The sequence below is a fragment of the Triturus cristatus genome, chromosome 7 (assembly GCF_964204655.1).
Source record: "Triturus cristatus chromosome 7, aTriCri1.1, whole genome shotgun sequence".
NCBI classification, from domain to species: domain Eukaryota; kingdom Metazoa; phylum Chordata; class Amphibia; order Caudata; family Salamandridae; genus Triturus; species Triturus cristatus.
This window is the reverse complement of record NC_140590.1, coordinates 1,604,006,907-1,604,026,363: the sequence shown is the minus strand read 5'-3', so window position 1 is coordinate 1,604,026,363 and position 19,457 is coordinate 1,604,006,907. Positions and strand designations below refer to the sequence as shown.

Below are 19,457 nucleotides of genomic sequence, written 5' to 3'. Positions count from 1 at the left end.
CTCATTAAGGCTTTATTATTTGTGCTAGGTCTGATGGAACGTGGTTGTCGCGGGGAGTAGGCATCTAATGCAAAAAGAAACATGGTCTGGAATGCCCATGACGATCCATTGTAACTAAACGGCAGCACTAGATAAGGAATACCCTTATTAATGGTATGTGGCATTAACCCACACACCCAGCAATTGGTTGTATTCATGACTAGTTGGTGCTGGTGCAGGAGCTGAATAAACGAGTCGTTTACAAACTCTGATCGTCTAGCTTGTTCGTGTTCAGGCAGAGGGTGGAAAGAGTGCAAGGAGGCAGTAGGAGGAGGTATAGGCTGTTCAGTGGGTGCAAATGGTACTTGAGAGGAGAAGAATACATATCCTACAGTAAACACCATCATACTAAATAATACAAACAGACCTAATAATACAAAACGTTTGCTCTTCATTATTCTACATATTTTCACTTTAAAGTTCATTTCCTCAGCGGGTCTCTCCATCTTGAAAAACTCCATCCTCTAATTGTGCCGCTCGCGGCGGGTGAGTATCTTCCGCTAAGGAGTACGCCTGTCAGTCCAGGGAACGCCCTAGACCAACCAGAACCGTTGACCTAACGTCTTTGGCCTGTACCCCAAAGTCTTGGCACCGCGACCCTGCGGCTGAACCCGGATGGTGGTTCGAAAAATCAAAAATCAAAAAGTCCTTCAGATGGGAGAGCTATAATATAAAAAAAAATAGTAAGGGAAGGAAATTTTTATTTGTCCATAGGCCTTGGTCTCAAGTTGTAGCGGTTTCTGCCGGGTACTGTCTGGTCTTGAAACAAAAGTTCAGGCTCTGTGGTGTCCAATCGAATTGACGGTGGCACAGCTTCTTGCAAAATATCGTCACTCTCTTGTTCTGAAGTTGTGCCTCTCACTCGTGCATCACTAAATGATACAAAACGGGGTACAGTGTCTGTTTCAGAATCAGCGATACCCTCCTGGATCCACTGGTCATATGGTAGAGGCAAAGGGATCCACTTGCAGTGGGCGCCGTGAATCCAATTCTTTTTCCCTTTTACTCGAACCGCTGATCTTGTCGACAGAAGTACGCGGTGAGGGCCGATCCAACGGGGCTCATCGTTGCTCTTTCGCTGGAAGTTCTTCACGAGAACCCACGTGCCTGGGTCGATAGGGTGTCCGGGAGCTTCAGAGGCCTGGGGGAGAGTATCGTGCACCTGTTGGTGTAAAACACGCAATTTAGCCTTCAATTCATACAAATAGTCAAGCAGTACTGGATGTTCGATTTCGCTGAATTTTGTCGGTCTTGGCACACCCCATATATTGGCCGGGCGGCCAAAAATCACCTCATATGGACTAAGTCCCACTCGTGAATGCACAGTCATTCTTGTGGATAGGAGTGCTAGAGGCAGAGCGTCAGGCCATTTAAGACCGGAGCTCGCCTGGATTTTGGCCAGCTTGAGCTTCAGAGTGCCATTGTAGCACTCTACTAATCCAGCTGATTGGGGGTGATTTGCAGCGTGAAATTTTTGCTTTATCCCTAATCCCTCACACACATTCTTCATCACTCGACCCACAAATTCACTCCCATTATCACTCCACACCATTCTTGGCATTCCAAACCTAGGGAAAAATTCTTTCACAAGGGCTTTGGCTGTGGATAAAGCAGTGTTGTCTTTTAGGGAATATGCTTCTATCCATTTTGAAAAAGCACAAACAACAACCAGTACATATTTCAAGTTGTTGCACCTTTCCATGTGGATAAAATCTAGCTGCAAAACCTCAAATGGATATGATGGAGGCGCAAAATGACCAGCTGGAGTTGGGGTTCCCCTACCAGGGTTATATTTCAAACATACCATACAATTCTTGACCACATTCTCTGCATACTTGGGAATTCCAGCGTTCTGCCATACTGGAGCCAACAACTTACAGATTCCTTTTACACTGTTATGTGCCATTCCATGTGCCATAGTAACCACTGGAAGCACATATGCGTCAGGTAGCAACCATCGCCGATGTGCTGACAAATCAACCCAACAACCATTCTCATCCAATTTACCCGTACTTTCTCTCCACTTGCTCAACTCTTTCTCTGTGGCTTCAGCTTGAAGGGACTTCACACTCTCTGTCGTGTCTTCACACATTCCAACATCACCAACCCATCTTGCAGGGCCTGCAACATACATTCAAGTCTTCACATCTTTTGCTGTTTCTTTCGCGATTTCATCAGCAAATGCATTACCACAACCAACATCATCAGTGACTTTCTTGTGCGCACTGCATTTCATAATCGCAACTTGTAACGGTAAGGTCAGTGACTCAAGGAGATCATTCACCAACTTGCCATTCTGAATTTTAGCTCCATGCGAAGTCAGGAACCCACGTTCCTTCCACAATCGCCCAAAACTATGGGCCACACCAAAGGCGTACTGGCTGTCAGTATATATGTTCACTTTCATTCCTTCAGACAACACGCATGCTCTTGTAAGGGCAATTAATTCTGCTGCTTGAGCCGAATTATGTGGCACACGTGCAGTTTCAACAATCGTGTGCAAAGTCGTGATAGCATATGCAGCAGTCGTATCACCGTTCGGAAGCTTGAAGCACGAACCATCCACCCATAAGGTACCATCACACTCAGTCAGGGGAGTATCTTTAAGATCCATTCTCCCTTTCGTCTCTTCTTCTGTTCTGAACAGACAATCATGTTGCTCAATCTCATCTAGGTCTGCTGGAATCGGCAATAATGTAGCTGGATTCAACGTGTTGCATCTCTTTATGTGTATATGGTTTGCTAACAGTGTCAATTCATACCCTGACAATCGAGCACTAGTTAAGTGCTGTGTCTTGGTCCGGTTTAGCAATGTGTCCACAGCATGTGGAACCATAACAATCAATGTATTATCCATCACTAGTCCAGCAAACTGTCGAATAGACATAGCTGCTGCAGCTGTAGCTCTCAAACAACTTGGCAATGCCCTCGCTACCGGGTCCAAGGTTGACGAAAAATATGCGCATGGACGCGCTCTGTCGCCAAAAGGCTGTGTTAACACTGATAATGCGCAACCGTCCTTTTCATGAACATACAATGTAAAAGGCTTGCTGTAGTCAGGGGTACCCAACACAGGAGCTGAACATAATGCATCACATAATTCCAAAAAACTTTTCTGACACTCTTCAGACCATGGGATAGGATTCGGTGTATTTTTACAGGTAATGCTAACAAAGGTTTTGCCAGCAAAGAAAAATTTGGTATCCAGTGCCTACAGTATGAAGTAATGCCCAAGAAAGCACGCACTTCTCTCTGTGTTCTTGGCACGCTCAATTGTGCAATGGCTTGAATTCTCTCTGGGGTCAGTTTCCTTCCCTCCTTCGATAAGAGATGACCTAAGTAGGTCACTTCTTGTCGACAATATTGCAGTTTTGAGAGAGACACTTTGTGATGAAAGGCAGACAAATGACGCAACAATGACAATGTAGCTTCTTTGCAAATCTTTTCAGTATCCGCGGCGATTAGTAAATCATCAACATACTGAATGAGGGTAGCACCACTAGGTAAAACAAGTGCATCAAGCTGCGCTTTTAAAGCCTGACTGTATATTGATGGACTTTCACAGTAGCCCTTTGGAGCGCGTTTGAAGCGGAAGCTTCGACCTCCTAAACTGAAGCCAAAAATGTCCCTGCTCTCCTCTGCAATTGGGATGCTAAAGAAAGCATTCTTTAAATCGATCACTGAGAACCATGCAGCGGAGGCTGGAATCATAGTTAACAAGGCAGTTATATCAGGGACAACTGGAAACTGTGGCACAACAATCTTATTTACCTCTCTAAGATCAATCACAAATCTGTAAACAGGTGGCTGTGAAGGGTCCGTACGTTTTAAAACAGGTAAAACAGGACTATTGCTAACAACGCTTTCTGACCTTCATTGGAGATCTTGTACTGGGGAATACGTGGCAATCTGACATTGGCTTTTAAAGTGACCACATATGGCGGTATTTCCAAGAGACCCACATCATTGGGACCAGTAGCCCAAAGGACATCCGGAAGGGATGACAATTCAGGTGGCATTGCATTCTTAGACAAATACATCGGGGAAATCACTTCCTTACCTAATGTAAGTTGTACTCCCGAGGGAGAACAATATAGCGTTGCATGCAATCTTTTTAACAAATCCAACCCTAACAGATTTTCACCACAACCTGTCGTTAGGATGAGGGGTGCTTTTAACTCACAAGGTCCAACAGAAAGTGGCATAGGACTAGAAATCGGGTTCCTAACTGGGGCGCCAGAAAAACCTACTGAAACATTCATTTCGCCAGACAAAGGTGCGCCAGGGAGTTTTGAATGCATAATTGAACTCTTTGCAGCACCAGTGTCCAGCAGAAAGGGCTCTGTTACACCCGCTGTCGTCACCTTAACATACGTCCACTCTGGTCCATTGGCACTGAAACAACTCCCTCTCTCTGTCTACGGCTGTCCTAGTAATCATTACCTTCTACATTGTCGTCTTCTGCATAATAATCATTATTATAGTACTGAGCTGTATTACCAGTTGCATTGGCTTGCTGATCAAAGCTATTTAGCGTATTTTGAGGCGGAAGAGGACGCGCGTTCTGGGGAACATTTCCACGCCCTCTACCTCTAGGAGCTTGCTGACCACCTCTACCTCTCGCGCCATACGCATTACTAGTACACTGCATTAATTTAGGACAACTATACTTAAAATGACCTTCCTCTCTGCAATATGAACATTGATTGGGACCTACAGGGATACGTGGTTGATAATACCCATTCATTTGCTGGTTATACTGAAACTGTTGGGGTTGCTGATAGATACCCTGGGTTTGCCTGTAATTATTGTGACCTCCACGTGGCGGATAAGCCTGCTGTAAAAGGACCTTCGTTTTCAATTCTTTCGTTTTCTTGTCTGTTCTATCCGTGCAGTAGCCAGTATTTGCGCTGAAGAGGAAACAGCCCAAGAACTCTCTGAATCTTTTAATTTCTTACACAACTCGGGAAGTAGATTCTGCACAAATTTATCCACAAATAACCGTTGGCCACCTTCAGTACTCATGTCTTGACCACTGTGGTCGATAAACGTTTCTTCAAACCTTGTAAAGAAGTCGGACACTGTCTCATCTTTCTTCTGCTTGCATGCGGATAGTTTATCCCAATTCACGCGCATCGCGGGCATTATAGTTTTCATGTATGTAATAATTCTACCAGGGAGTTCTGCTACGAGGGGCTCAGGTTTTGCACCACCAACTTGTCTAGTGTCTGCGGCAACGATATTAGCCCATGTGCCCCCTAGTTCTGCAGCATGATCTGTATTACGAATGGATCCCCATAAAGGCTGTGGAACAACATTCCCAAACAACATATCTATATCAGCCAGATTCATGACACACGATTCTGCAGTTTGTGATAACTCCTTATAATATCCTGCAGGGTTTTTACGGGGGTCAGGCAATGTCTGCTGAAGCGCTAACACCTCAGAATGCTTCCATGGGACATGTACCCAAACACGCCGAAAATGAGCTGGAGCAGCAGCAATACCTCGAGCGGCATCAGCCGCAACGGCTTCCTTCCATACCGGAGGGACTTCTCTCATAGGGTATTGTCACACTTTTCCTTTTTTCCCCACAGGGAATTCCTGTTCGAACAATGATTGCTGACAATCGCCATTCCTGAAGGATAGTAAAGTCGCAACCGCTTTATCTACATCGGGACCCACAATTATACCTGTTCCAAAATCAAATCGCACGCGACACAATTCCTGCGGGATTGTGTTTGAACCATGATCTTCCAATTCCTCACAGAGGCATTCACACATTTTCTCAAACACATACCTCTGTTTTGGGGCATCCCATTGGTGAAAAACGTTAACAACTGACTCCACCTCATATAGTGAAGGAAAAACAATCCACCTACGCGCCATATGATCTAGTACCTCTTTCTCTTCAGGGTTAGGTAGCTGACTGCGCAACTGCTTACGTTGTAAACCAGGGGTCATACTAGATGACCCAAAGAGAGGCGACATTAAACTAGTAACCACATTAGCTAGTCGTTGTCGTGCTGAAGGAGAAGTTGAGGCAAAAACGGGGGGATAGACAGAGGGAAGAAAAGCGGATTCAGATACAGGTACCTGGGTAGTGTAAGGAAAAGCGCCAGGGGAGGCAGCTGACGTACTAGGCAAAGTCGCAGGAAGCGCAGGGGCAACAGGTAACAAAACTGGTGGCCCTTGTGAGGGCTGCACTGCAGGGATAGGAGCCGGCTGAGGAGGAGCTGGCGGCTATGGGAAGGCTTGCGGCATATTTACTGGAGGCTGCACATTTACGAGCTGTGGAGGCGCTGTGGCATTTTGCGCATACGGGGGTGGCGAACTTAGCAAATGGGATATTAGGGAATCCTTCTCTATCTCTTTTGTCTCATCTTGTGGTAGTGGTGACAAAACTGGGTAACATTTATCGATCCCTAGTTTGCGCTGTCTATGTAACTGCTCATTCATTTGTTCCTCCTCATTATCTTTAAATTGCACAGCTGCTTGCATCATTGACATACCTTTTTCTCTCTTATTCCTTTTCGCTAACTTAATTTCCTTCTGTTTGGCTTCCTTTCGCCATAGGCGGAAAGAATCAAACATCGCCGGCCGGGCTTTCTTTTTAAACAACTTAACTTCCAAATTATCTAAGATATCAGTATCGAAACTACCATTTTGGGGCCATTTTAAAACACCGTCCTTTCTGGTGTATCGGATCCATACTTCATTATATGCAATGGGGCCCACGCCATGTTTTACATAAAGCTCATAAGTTGGAGTTCCAATTGGAGGAACCGGACATGAATCCTCTAACTGGGAATCCCTTCTACAACCCAAACAAAACAATCTTCCAAATACACTAGAACCAGGCATCTTCGCTCACTAGTCTAGTTTCAAACTTCAAAGGATTATCGAATATGATAGTCTCGTGAGTACACGAGTCCTCTGGCTTTGGCACTTGCAAGCTCCAAATCAAAACGATCCCGAAGGATACCAAAAATCCCGAAGGATACCAAACAAACTGGAAGACGCTCCACTTATACTTAACTGAATATCGATGATCGATGGCGTCACCAGTAGACTCTCTCGATTGTTTCGCTCTACCAAATCGTCAAGGGTCCAAAACAGGGCGATTAATCAGGGCAGCAGTCCTTCGTAGCCGTCGAGACGCGGAGAACCTCGCAGAAAAGACTTTCGGACCACGTCGACATGCAGGGGTCGATGAAGTAGCGGCCTTCCTCCGTAATTTCCACACGAAGCTCCTCACGAACCTCTGGCTTGGACCGGTACCGCTGAAATCGCCCTACGTTGGGCGCCAACTGAAGTACTGGGTTTTTAGAACCCAGCGGTGCAGGCGAACACACCCTAAGACTTTGAGTTCTTCCTGTTTCAGACCCACAGAAACACAGAGTCTTCTAGGTGAAGTCAAAGATCTTGTTTATTGGCTGCAGACCAATTACAGGTGTCCGAGAAGTACAACACAATGTATGTTCTCAGGAGACTGCTTAAACTTACAGAAACGGCCTTCTCCTTATATACAAAATATCATGCTTCAGGCACACATTCCTTGTTTTACGATATGGTCATTCACATGTATTCATTACAAACGAAAAGGCAGAGTCATGATGACCATCCCACATTCCAGTTAAGCCAGCCCACAATTATTTACCCAGCGAGGCTCAGATCCCACATCAGATATCAACAGGCCCCAATAAACACGGGCATCTCCTGTTTGTAAAACAAGCCATAAAGCAGGAAGAGTCAGGTGTGAAAGAGATTAGCCGGAGGCTTGTGTTCATGAAGAGGCTTTATGGTGTGTCAAACCCTGATGCTAATCACAGGTGGCCGTAGGACTGGGAGCTCGTGGGACCGGACTGACCTGGGGCGGCGGAGCCAAGCTGCACAGGTCACAGAGAAGTCAAATAGAAAGCACATGTGTTCTAAAGGCCCATATTTGTTCGTAATGTGTAGCCTATGTGAGGGCAACCATAAGATGGCCACCGCTCCAAGATGGAACCCACGAAATCAATATGTAATGTCGTATACATAGTGCATTTATCGATGAAATGTTATGCAAAGCACTTGTACATACCGCATTGACCATTCGCGGTTCGCTAATACCGGAATAGACAGGGGTAGGGCCCTGCCTCCTACGTGGTCCCAAATTTTAAAGTACCACAATTCGACGTCGAAGGTACCGTCGAAGAAGCAGAGGACGACTTCTGCGTCGAGGGATTCATCTCGACGTCAAGATTCTCCGCCGCAAAGAAGTAAGTCAGCGTCGAGGCGCAGTCCTTTGGGCTCGAAGGCTGTTAGTCCGGTGAGATCTGGACTGTCTCCGTCGACGTCGAGGCTTCCGTCGACGTCGAGACACTCTCCGCCTCCCTCGAGGGGGTCGGCGTCGAGAGATGCGGCGACGTACGTCTCGCCGCGAGTGGGTCGTTCAACGTCAAGACAAACCCCCACTCGGCGACGTGAACGGTCGACGACGTAGTCACCAGGTCGACGTCGTGGACGGTCGACGTCGAAGTCGCCAGGTCGACGTCGTGAGAGGTCGACGTCGAGATCGCGAGGTCGACGTCGTGAGAGGTCGACGTCGAAGTCATCAGGGTGACCTCGGCACCTGTTCGGCGACGGAGGTCGACGTCTATGTCTCCGCAACGCCGTACAGTCTCAGCAATTGGCACCGATGGTGACACAAACGTCATCGACGTCGAGGGGTTTGACGTCGAAGGATACAGCTGCAGTGGCCACGGAGAGAAGAGTCAGATCTAGATCTTCTGGGGATCAATCATCATCTCCAGGCCTGCATATCGTGCAGATCTCTCCGGAAGGCTCCCCTAAGGCACCAGAGAAGTTCGGGCTTTCTCCTCGCTGGTTGGAGGGTGTGGGTACAGGTGACTGCAGAGGTCCGGGCTCTGACTTTTCCCGCACGTACTCTCCCTCCAGGATCTCTCCACACAGGAGCAAGTCTCCTCAGGGTACTCGAAGGCCTCCTTCTCCACGCCGGTCTCGATCCAGGGACCGCCCATCTTCGCGCAGAAAGCCCAGATCTCCGTCAAAGCACAGATCACGGTCCAGGGCTCGCCACAGCGACCGCCCCCACAAGAGGCGACGCACCAGATCTCCCACCTGGTCTTCCTCCACAAGGTCTTCGGTCCGGGACTACTCTCTGACCTTGTCTTCTACACCGCCTTCACGAGTGTCCCCAGTTGATGACATTACTACTTTCTCTGACGTCCTGGGTAGAGATGCGCAGAAACTGAATATCACGCTGCACACCCCTCTGGCACCCACTTCAATCATTTTTGATACATTGCCAGGATTGTTGGAGCCAGCTATGGCCACATTTCTCACCCCTGCTACGGTGGGCTCTGTGCCTACAAGAATAGCCAAAAAGTATAAGGCTCCTGCTGAGGACACTTTGTTTCAGAGGGCGGACCCGCCAGCGGACTCAGTGATCGTGGCAGCCGCCATGAAGTCCCATTCTGCCTCCGTGTCGTCTTCTGTTCCCCCGGAGAAGGACAGCAAGCAAATGGACTCGTATGGCAGAAAGATGTGCAGCACTTCCGCCTCCCACATGAAAGTGGCTAGTGCTTCAGCCCTGCTAGGGTGGTATGATCGTTCTCTGTGGGACTCCCTCTCCAGATTTGTCGAGAAACTGCCAAGAGAAGACAGGCAGGATTTTACGGAAATCCTCCAGGAAGGTGGGCTTGTAGCCAATCAAATCATCAGTGCGGCTGCTGATGCTTCCGATCTCGCCGCACATGGCTATTCACATGGCATATGCTCTCGACGCTCAGCCTGGCTAAGGCTGACGGGCCTCAAGCCTGATGCGCAGAAGAAGATCCTTAATCTGCCATTTAACGGGTCATCCTTGTTTGGGGATCACGCTGATGATCAAATGACCAAAATGAATGCGGAGTTGGACACCCTTAAAGCTGTGGGGCTGGAAAAGCGCAGGGAATACCGCAAGCGCTTTCGGCAGGGCGACAAGCGTGCCTTTCATCAGCGCGTTCAAACACCTCAATGGTCCTCTCAAAATCAACAGAGGTCCCAGTTTCAGCAAAGGGGCCGTGGCAGAGGAAGAGGTGGTGCAAAGCAGCAACAGTCCTCCACCAAACAGCCCTCAAAGCAGTGAGATCCTACTTCCTCCGCGCTCGTTCGCCACTCTGGTAGGAGGAAGTATCAGTGTTTACCTGGCAGAGTGGGAAGCTATTACAAAAGACAGATGGGTGCTGAATATTGTACAGCATGGCTACTTGCTGAGGTTCAAGTCTCCCCCTCCGCAGGTATCCCCACGGAGGCAGTACCTCCCTCAAATCCAAAAACGACTTTTACTGGACGAAGTAGCCACTCTCCTCTCCAAAAACGCCATAGAGGAAGTTCCACTCCGGCAGAGAAATCAAGGAGTGTACTCCCGGTACTTTCTTGTTCAAAAACGAGGAATGGTCAACGAGTACAGACCCATTCTCGACCTCTGTCTGCCCAACGGATTTGTCAAAAGAGAAAAGTTCAGGATGCTGGCTCTCCATCAGATCTTCCCGCATCTTCACCAAGGGGACTGGATGTGTGCCATCGATCTACAGGATGCCTACTTCCATATTCCTGTCTCAGTGAAACACCGAAAATTTCTCAGGTTTCAGATCTCTCGTCGGCACTATCAGTACAGAGTTCTGCCATTTGGACTCAAATCTGCCCCACGGACGTTCTCAAAGTGTATGGCGGTGGTAGCTACCTTCCTCCGCAAACGGAAGATATTCGTCTACCCTTATCTAGACGACTGGCTCCTGAAGAGTTCCACTCCTGCTCTACTCCAGAGCCATCTCTCGTTTTTGCCTCCATCTCCTACACTCGCTGGGATTACAGGTCAATTACAAGAAGTCGGTCCTCAATCCCACTCAGCGGATTCCCTACCTGGGTGCCTCTCTGGACTCCGCAAAGGCAAGCGTGTGCCCTTTGGAGGAGAGGTTATCATCCATGCTTCATAAATGTCACACGCTTCTCACCGCGGCATTTACAAACAGCCAGGCAAGTGTCTTCACTTCTGGGGTCGAGGGCTTCGTGCATTTACATTGTACCCAATGCACGTCTTCACATGCGACCTCTGCAACAAGAACTAGAGGATCAATGGTCGCAGAGGTCCGGCCGCTGGGAGGATCACATTTGTCTTCACCAAGCTGCCAAAGACTCCATCAGATGGTGGATGAAATGCTCCCATCTACTTCACGGCGTCCCCTTCCATCAGGCGCCTCCGAAACAGACAGTGGTCACGGATGCCTCCATGCAGGGCTGGGGTGCTCATATGGGCCAGCTTCAAGTACAAGGTCTCTGGTCCAATACCGAACAGAGTTATCACGTCAACTTCTTGGAGCTGCGAGCAGTCCATCTAGCTCTCAAATCCCTGTATCCGTCCCTCCAAACCAACCACGAGCAGATTCAGACAGACAACACAACAACTATGTTCTATCTGAACAAGCATGGAGGCACCAGATCACGAGTCCTATCCCTGGAAGCTCAGTCCATCTGGCGATGGCTTCTGGTGAGAAACCTGTCCATCATTGCTGTTCACCTGCCAGGGACCCTGAACGTGCAGGCAGACGGCCTCAGCAGAGACTTCGTTGAAGCGCACGACTGGGTGCTCAACGAAGACGTCGCTCAAGAGATCTTCCAGTTGTGGGGAGTACCGGACATAGATCTTTTCGCAGACGCGGCAAACAGAAAATGCCCCGTCTTCGCCTCCAGGTTCCCCCAACGGGGATCTCAGGGGAACGCACTTTTGATCAGCTGGTCACGGAAATTGCTGTACGCTTTTCCTCCTCTCCCTCTTGTGAGAAGTTGGCCTAATGTATGATGTCACTAGTTCTAGTGTACACCTTATATCAGTCCAAACAACCCTTATGGTGATTGGTTGTAAAGTCAACCTTATAGACCAGCTATCCTAATGGTAGCATGGACAAGAGCAGTCTTAGGCTAAACTCTGTATGGCATGTGAAGCCAGCTGTTATACCATTTGTGATCCCTTGAATACCAAATGAAAGGACACCACAACAGATATATATATAAAATAAAGTGTATTTATTCTAGTCAAACCCTCAGCACTCTTTATGATATTTGAGGTAAGTACAACACAGTCTTATTCAAGCATACATTAAGTCACACAGGTAAGTAATACAGTTAGGCCCTAGGGGCCACGCAAACCATATACTAATGAAGTGGTATAAGGACCACTGTCACAGAAATAGGATAGGCCTAGGCCTAGGGAATCGCTGGGGCTACACTATACCACCCAAGGTTAGGAAGTGGGAGGCCCACGGGATTCAGGTGCAGAGTGGAAACACTCACGCGTAATGCGTATAATCGAGGAAAACAGTACAGTTTAGAAATAATAAGATTTAGGACACTTCTGGAGTAACTAGGAAGTCGAGACTGGAAAACTAGACACTAGGATAGTCAATACCCTGTTGAGCACCGGAGTACCCAAGTTACCTAGCCCAAGGGCTGCGGGTGCATAGGTGTGAACTTGCGTCGGGTTTCGTCGTCGACTCCTATGGATGCCTGAAGGAAAGATGCTGACAGGCAGTCAGTGAAGAGTGTCCGGTGGATCCCAAGGCTGGGATCAAGAAGGAAGGATACCTGCAAGCAGAAGGGACAGAGTCTGGGTCACTAGCCAGTGACCACGTGGGACCAGGAAGGAACCAGGCGATTTCGGGAGATTGCAGGTGAAGAGGGGAAGCTTGTCGCAGCAGCCACGGGTGCCAGGAGACGTCGAGGACGACCAGGACCAGGAGGCGAGCTGTCCCACGAAGGCTCTTGCTGTCGGCGGAGTCGAAGTTGGACTAGGACTCACCAAGCCTTGGCAAGCAGAACCCACGAAGAATGGAGGACTTGCTTCTAGTGCAGACCAGGAAGGTCTGGGGTGCTTCTCTTTCACAGAGGAGCAGGAGCCAGTCTGGAGGAGCCAAACCAGCAGTGGAAAATTGAAGGTGTGTCGTCACAGAGGTTACTAGCCAACGGGCAAGTAACCGGACAGATGCGGCAAGCAGGAAAATGCAGAAGGGCCCCACGCAGGACTCGTGGAGTGTGGGGGGCTGATCTTCGGGGCAGATGGTGCTTGGGGTTGGGGCTTCTCAATCCCCGGTGCACAACCTCGAGGGTGCGTCAGAAGCTGCGCTAGAAGATACTCGCCACTTTTCCCAGGTAGGCCGGTCCCACGTCTCTCGTCGCCTCCACGGATCTCAGCTCGGCTATGGATGTGGATCAGGGTCGGAGAAGTCTGGAAGTCAAGGCTCTGGTCAGGCTCTGCAGTCGGTCCCTCGTAGAACTTCAGCAAAGCAAAGGGTAAGTCTCTTGTTGGTGCCTGTTCGCATAGGGTGACCACTCCTTGGCTACAAGGGAGATTCTTCAGTCTTATTCTTTCGTCGAATGTCGAAGGTCCAGAGTTTCTGTTCAAGTTGCAGGTTCAGGATAATCTAATCTAGCAGGGCCCAACTAGCTACTAATATACTGGGCTAGTGGGCTGGGCTACCTGCAAGGTCCCTCCTATGTGTGGGACCAGGAAGGGGAGTGGCTACACCCCCTTTCCTTTGTCCAGTTTCGCGCCAGAGCTGGGGCTGGAGTGCCCCAGCACCAGTTTGAACTGGACTATGCATGGGACACCTTGTGTGCCCCAGGCAGTGTCTCGTTTCATTCAACCCTCCCTGCCCCAATACACTAAATTCTGTCTGGGGAGGTGCTAGCACCTCCCCAAGCAGGAAACCTATTGTCCAGGCCTCCCTGGCTGGGAGGGCTCCCAGCTGCAGGAGGTCAGACTCGTGTCTGTGGCAGCAGCATCCATTTTGTGATGCTGAGGCTTTGGTCAAAGTTAAACAGCAAAGTAGGATTTTAACATGTCTCTCCCTCTAGAAGGGGGGAATAATATCCTCACCACCAGAAATGGTATGGGGGTATTATTCCAAAGTGTTAGACACCTTACACAACATGTTTTGATTAAGCCAAACCATAGTTACCATAACATTAAGATTATAAGGCACTTTAAGAGTATATGGTAGGCTATATCATAGAACAGCTATAAGGACATGGTTCCGAAAGCTGCAGACAGGCTCAGCTCATGCTAGAGCACCATCTCACATTTTACCAAGCACTCTGCCTCCAGGATTGTTAAGGCCTGCCATAGGAGTGGCTGATAGGTACACATGTGTCTATTTTAAGGGTAGATATAGGTATACTATATCTAAGCAAGGGGTGATTACACGACCTTGCCCCAGCTGAGTGATCAGCCAGTTGTGTCTGATTGGAAGGCCAGACCAGGGGTGGCATAATACATGCTGCAGCCCCTGGGAGGCCTAGGGTACACCTATGCCCTGGGTACCTAGGGTACACTGTACAGGGTCCAATAAGGTGATCCTTACCAATTGTGTATGTACCTAGGGTACATGGAGTCCATTTTAAAGAGAGAGCAGACAGCCTGAGACCCTGAATGGCAGGATCTCAGGCCAACTAAGTCGAAAAACCAGCTAGACACTAGGCAAAAAGTTGGGGGTAACCATAGTCAGATATCCACCTTCCTACACCTCTCATCCCAGCTGTAATACAGAAATTCTACAGGACCAGAACTCGGATGATCCTCATTGCTCCGGAGTGGCCCCGTCAGTGGTGGTATCCGGATCTACTCCAACTGTCAGAGGTGCCACACCGGAGGTTGCCTTGCCTACCGAACTTGCTGACCAAGGACCAGGGGAGAGTGTTCCATCCCAACCTCCCCTCTCTTCGCTTGATGGCATGGCTCCTGAATTCATCCAGTACGGACACTTAGATCTTCCAGCGGACTGTATGAACATTCTCCGGGAGGCTAAAAGACCCTCCACTAGGAAGTCTTATGCCTTCAAGTGGAAGAGGTTCTGCATTTGGTGCAGAGATAACGCCCTTGATCCGATCCGGGGTCAAGAACAGGTTATTCTCCCCTACTTATTGTACTTGGCAAAGTCTGGGTTGAAGTACGCTTCCATCAGAGTCCACTTATCTGCTATCACAGCTTATAGGAAATCTCCTACCCAGGTCTCATTCTTCCAGATGCCGGTAGTCAAAGATTTTTTAGAAGGGCTTAAGAAAGTATTTCCACCAGTGAGGTCTCCTTCCCCTTCCTGGGAACTCAACATTGTTCTCTCTAAGTTGATGGGAGCCCCTTTTGAACCGATTCATAAGGTCTCCTTGCAGCATCTGACCTGGAAGGCTCCCTTCTTAGTAGCCATCACTTCTGCCCGCAGGGTGAGTGAAATTCAGGTCCTCTGCTGCAAGGAACCTTACACTGTTTTCCATGCTAATAGAGTGGTGCTACGTACTCATCCGAGCTTCCTGCCCAAGGTGGACTCGGACTTCCACATTAACCAGGTGATCACGTTGCCCACCTTTTTTCCTCAGCCAACCACTCCCCCGGAGAGAGCTTTACATTCTCTTGACCTCCGGAGGGTATTGAAGTTTTATCTTGCTAAGACCCTGTCGCATAGAAAGTCTGACAGGCTCTTTGTCAATTACGGTCCAACGAATACCGGGCTGGCTGCCTCCAAGAGGTCCATTTCTAGATGGATTGTCTCATGTATCGCCTTGTCTTATCAACTGTCTCACAAGGTTCTGCAGGGTAGACCAAAAGCACACTCTACTCGAGGGAAAGCTTCAACTGTAGCTCTCCTTCGCAACGTTCCCATGTCTGAAATTTGCAAAGCGGCTACATGGCGCTCAGTACATACTTTTACGCGCCATTATTGCCTAGATTCAGACGCACAGGCCGACGCCCAGGTGGGGCAGGCCTCTTTGAGGAATTTGTTTGCATAACTGCTATGCTAATGTGATATTAATGCATGTTCTAAATGCTAAACTGCTCGTCCGCGAGACTTTGGGTATGGGCTTGCTTCTCTATTCATAGATTATGACTATTGATGAGTATCCCCTGGATGAGAAGGATTAGTTACTTACCTGTAATCCTAGTTCTCATCCAGGGGTATACTCATCAAAGTCATAAGTGACCCACCCACCTACCCGGACGAGCATTTTTTCTCATTAAGTTATTGTTGCAGATCTACTCAGGTGCGAGTGCACCGTCAAAAAGAACTGGCCCAACTGCCACCTGTGGTGCATCATGGGAGCAGGGGGTCTCCTGCAGGTCTTAAAGGCACGGTCCCCCTACTCTAATGCCTTAAAGGCAAGGTGTCAGTTTTCTTAGTTTCTTGATACTCTACTGCAGCCTACAGGCAAATGCCTGCAATTTCAGGTTTGCTTTATGGCAATAAAGCATTGTTGGGTGACAATTGGCTTGGTGCTACCTTTTTCCTTATGGGTTAGGGGGTACTACAATGCAAACGTATGTAATTTACAGCTTTGCCATGTTTGAAACATTGTTAGGCTGCATGTATATGTTTTCACATATGCATATATATGTATATATATGTATTTTCTATATGCTCCGGGATCCCGCACATGGGCGGGGATTATTCATAGATTATGACTTTGATGAGTATACCCCTGGACGAGAACTAGGATTACTGGTAAGTAACTAATCCTTACTGTCCTTTTCCCCAGCGCCGGCGCCCTATGGGCTGCTGTGCGCCAACGCAGGCACCTTTGCACCATGGTGCAAGGGGGCCTACCTTGCGGGGATGATTATTTTTGTACAGGAAGGGAAATCTTTCTGTACAAAAATACTCACAAGAGGCTTTTGCCTCTTTCTACGCACATAGAAAAAAGGAAAACTAGGAGAAATAAAGATATTTCTTCTCGTTTTGCCTCCCTTACGCCTCCCCTGGGGAGGGGTAAGCTTGTGGTGCTGCCCCAGTGCTGCCTCAGATTTACGATTCCTCATAAATCTGGGGCAGTGTCAAAAGGCCATGGATGTTGCTGGGAACGCCCCCAGCAACACCCATTGCATGCCCCTTTAACGCAGAACACTGCCTTAAAAGGACTGATATTTATCAGGCAGAATTATGCCAAAAAAAGTGGCTTAGTGCTACCTGATAAATATCACACAGGCTTCTGCGCCACAGAACGTCACAAACAGTGACGTTCCGGAGGCGCAAGGAGTCTCATAAATGAAGCCCTCGGTCTTTTCCTCTAATTATCAATCTGCTGCCATTAATTATCTATGATCTCCCCGTAGCCTGGTGGGTATCCGAAACATTTTACCATCTCCCCGGTGTAACAGGACCTTCTTCTCTTACAGTAAAAAACCTGAACCACCTAAGTCAGATCGATGACATCCAGGCTACTGGAGGAAAAGACAGGGCTGGCCACAAAGAGTAAAAAAAAAATTTAGGATGGCCCAACTGTCTGCTCAACGCAAGGACTTTTGTTCCTACGGGGTTTTATTTGTAGATCTTTCCCACTCTGACTTTCCGTAGTCATGTTTTATACCACCTGCTGACATTCAACTCAGCTGCTTTGCCATAACATGCAAGTCTGATTACCTGTTCTTTTGCCATTTGTTAACTAAGCATTTATATAGTACAACTTCAAAATCATGTCGTTAGAGATGTTGACTTTTCAACTATATTCTATGACTCCTAAGACTTACTGTTTGTTTTGTTTAGGATCACCAGTGGGAAACAGTGAGCATTCTGGAAGAAGAAGTAGACACTTACAGCGTAGAAGGTAGGCAAGCACTCAATCTGTTTTCGGGCTGTATATTTATTTACATATTTGTTAGTGGCAATGTTGCATTTATAGATTACAGCTAATAAAACAACCGCAAATGTATTATGTTATAAAAAATTATATCATATGCTTTATGATTTACCTTTTGTAAAGGTGTCAATAAGACTGATATTTATTTGTAAATCGAAGTCTCTAACACTGGAGGAAAACGACCAAAATATAGGAATACATTTCAGGGAGCTGGCATTGGTGCTAAGTTCAACTGGGGTTTGGATCGAAGTTTATACTCACAATTTGCCCTTACGCAGGTAAACCACAGTTTGTAAATAGCAATGAGCTAACTTTTTTGTGGATGGGTGCAAAACTCTGTCTAAATCCATCCTTAGTCTTCATGAAACCCTTCTCATTTAGTAGTAATCACACATATGTTGCCAGTTACTCCCCCTGCCCACCTACGTTTACTACTAGGGCCTGAGTAAAATTTTGTTAGGAAACTGTCCCGAACTAATCGGTTCCTGAATAGTTTCCAAACGAACTGGGTCCTGTGAGTACGGACAACCGTTAACGATGCTTGCCAACATCGTTCGGTTGGACTCGCATTTACTTCAATGGGAGCCTGTGTTCCGAACGAGAACACAGGCTCCCATTGAAAAAAGGGGGAGGGGGGGGGGAAACCTTGCACCATGGTGCCTGCCACACTGGGCATGGTTGGGAAGAGGGGTCCCTTGGGTACCCCCATGGGCTACATTCGTAAGTCTCAGTATGAAGGGGGACCCGCAATGGGCCCCCAAAGACAGATTCCGGCAGCCGTTTCATTTCGGGCAAACCGAATCGGAATGACTGTCCGAATCGGTCATTGTAATTGCTCCTCGGGAAACCGTGCCCATAGAGCTGTACAAATCTGCTCTGACAGACTCGGGCTGTCCGGATGCCTTTCAGAACCGATTCGGTCTGCGTGATCGGTTTCAGGGCATTGTAATCGGTCGTTGGGAATCCTGTATGATTCGGTAGGTAACAAGGGTTCCAAATTGGATTCTGCAATACCGAATCCCATCCGGAGCCTTTCCTAACGACATCGTAATTGGCCCCTAAGTAGTAAACTTACATGTGAGGATCGCCTCATAGAAAAATAGGGGAGGTGAAGGTGGAGAGTTACACTCGTAGATTTTTGAATATTTGTACTAATAAATGTACTACAAAATGCAGTTTGTAAATAGGTCCCATAGGTTTTAGGCACCAATTATATGAGGATACATGTCCTTTAAAATTGTGCCCAGTGCCCCTACAGCACCAGATGTAGGCACATACTTTTCTTAGGTTTACCAACCTTTCTGACGTTAAAGTCTTCTTCAGTTTCTGTCATCATCATTACAGGGACTGTACTTCACAGTGGGAACAGGCAGGACAGTGAGAGTAGAGTTGCAATGCTGAACAGCACACTGGTGAGGCATCAGTTTGTTTTTATGTAGCTTTTCCAACTACTCATCTACATGAGCAGATGTTCTCCACCATAAAATGTTTGTTGATATTCATAAAGGGTAGACTATTCACAGCGATATGCAGGATCCCAGATCATATATTAAATTGGTAACGTTTTTTTTTTTTAGCATTTTTATATAGACAAGAGGCAATATTTTCTATCATTTTTTAACATATTATTGTAGGAGGCTGGCTTAGTATATTGAGCACACTCTAAGGAGTGATGCACCTTGCACTAATTGAAACAACCCTTATGGTGATTTTAGTGGTCTTTGATAACCATGGAAAACTCTCAAAGTGGTAGC

General features: G+C 47.7%; 1 protein-coding gene across 1 annotated transcript in view; it reads left to right on the top strand.

Moving 5' to 3' along the window:
* The window catches only part of SYCP2 (synaptonemal complex protein 2), a 4,998,961-nt gene that overhangs the window by 1,239,112 nt on the left and 3,740,392 nt on the right, over positions 1-19,457 (top strand). Inside the window, exon 14 of the mRNA XM_085615168.1 lies at positions 17,610-17,670. Coding sequence (XP_085471294.1) covers positions 17,610-17,670 — 61 coding nt within the window. The remainder of the gene's footprint in view (positions 1-17,609; positions 17,671-19,457) is intronic.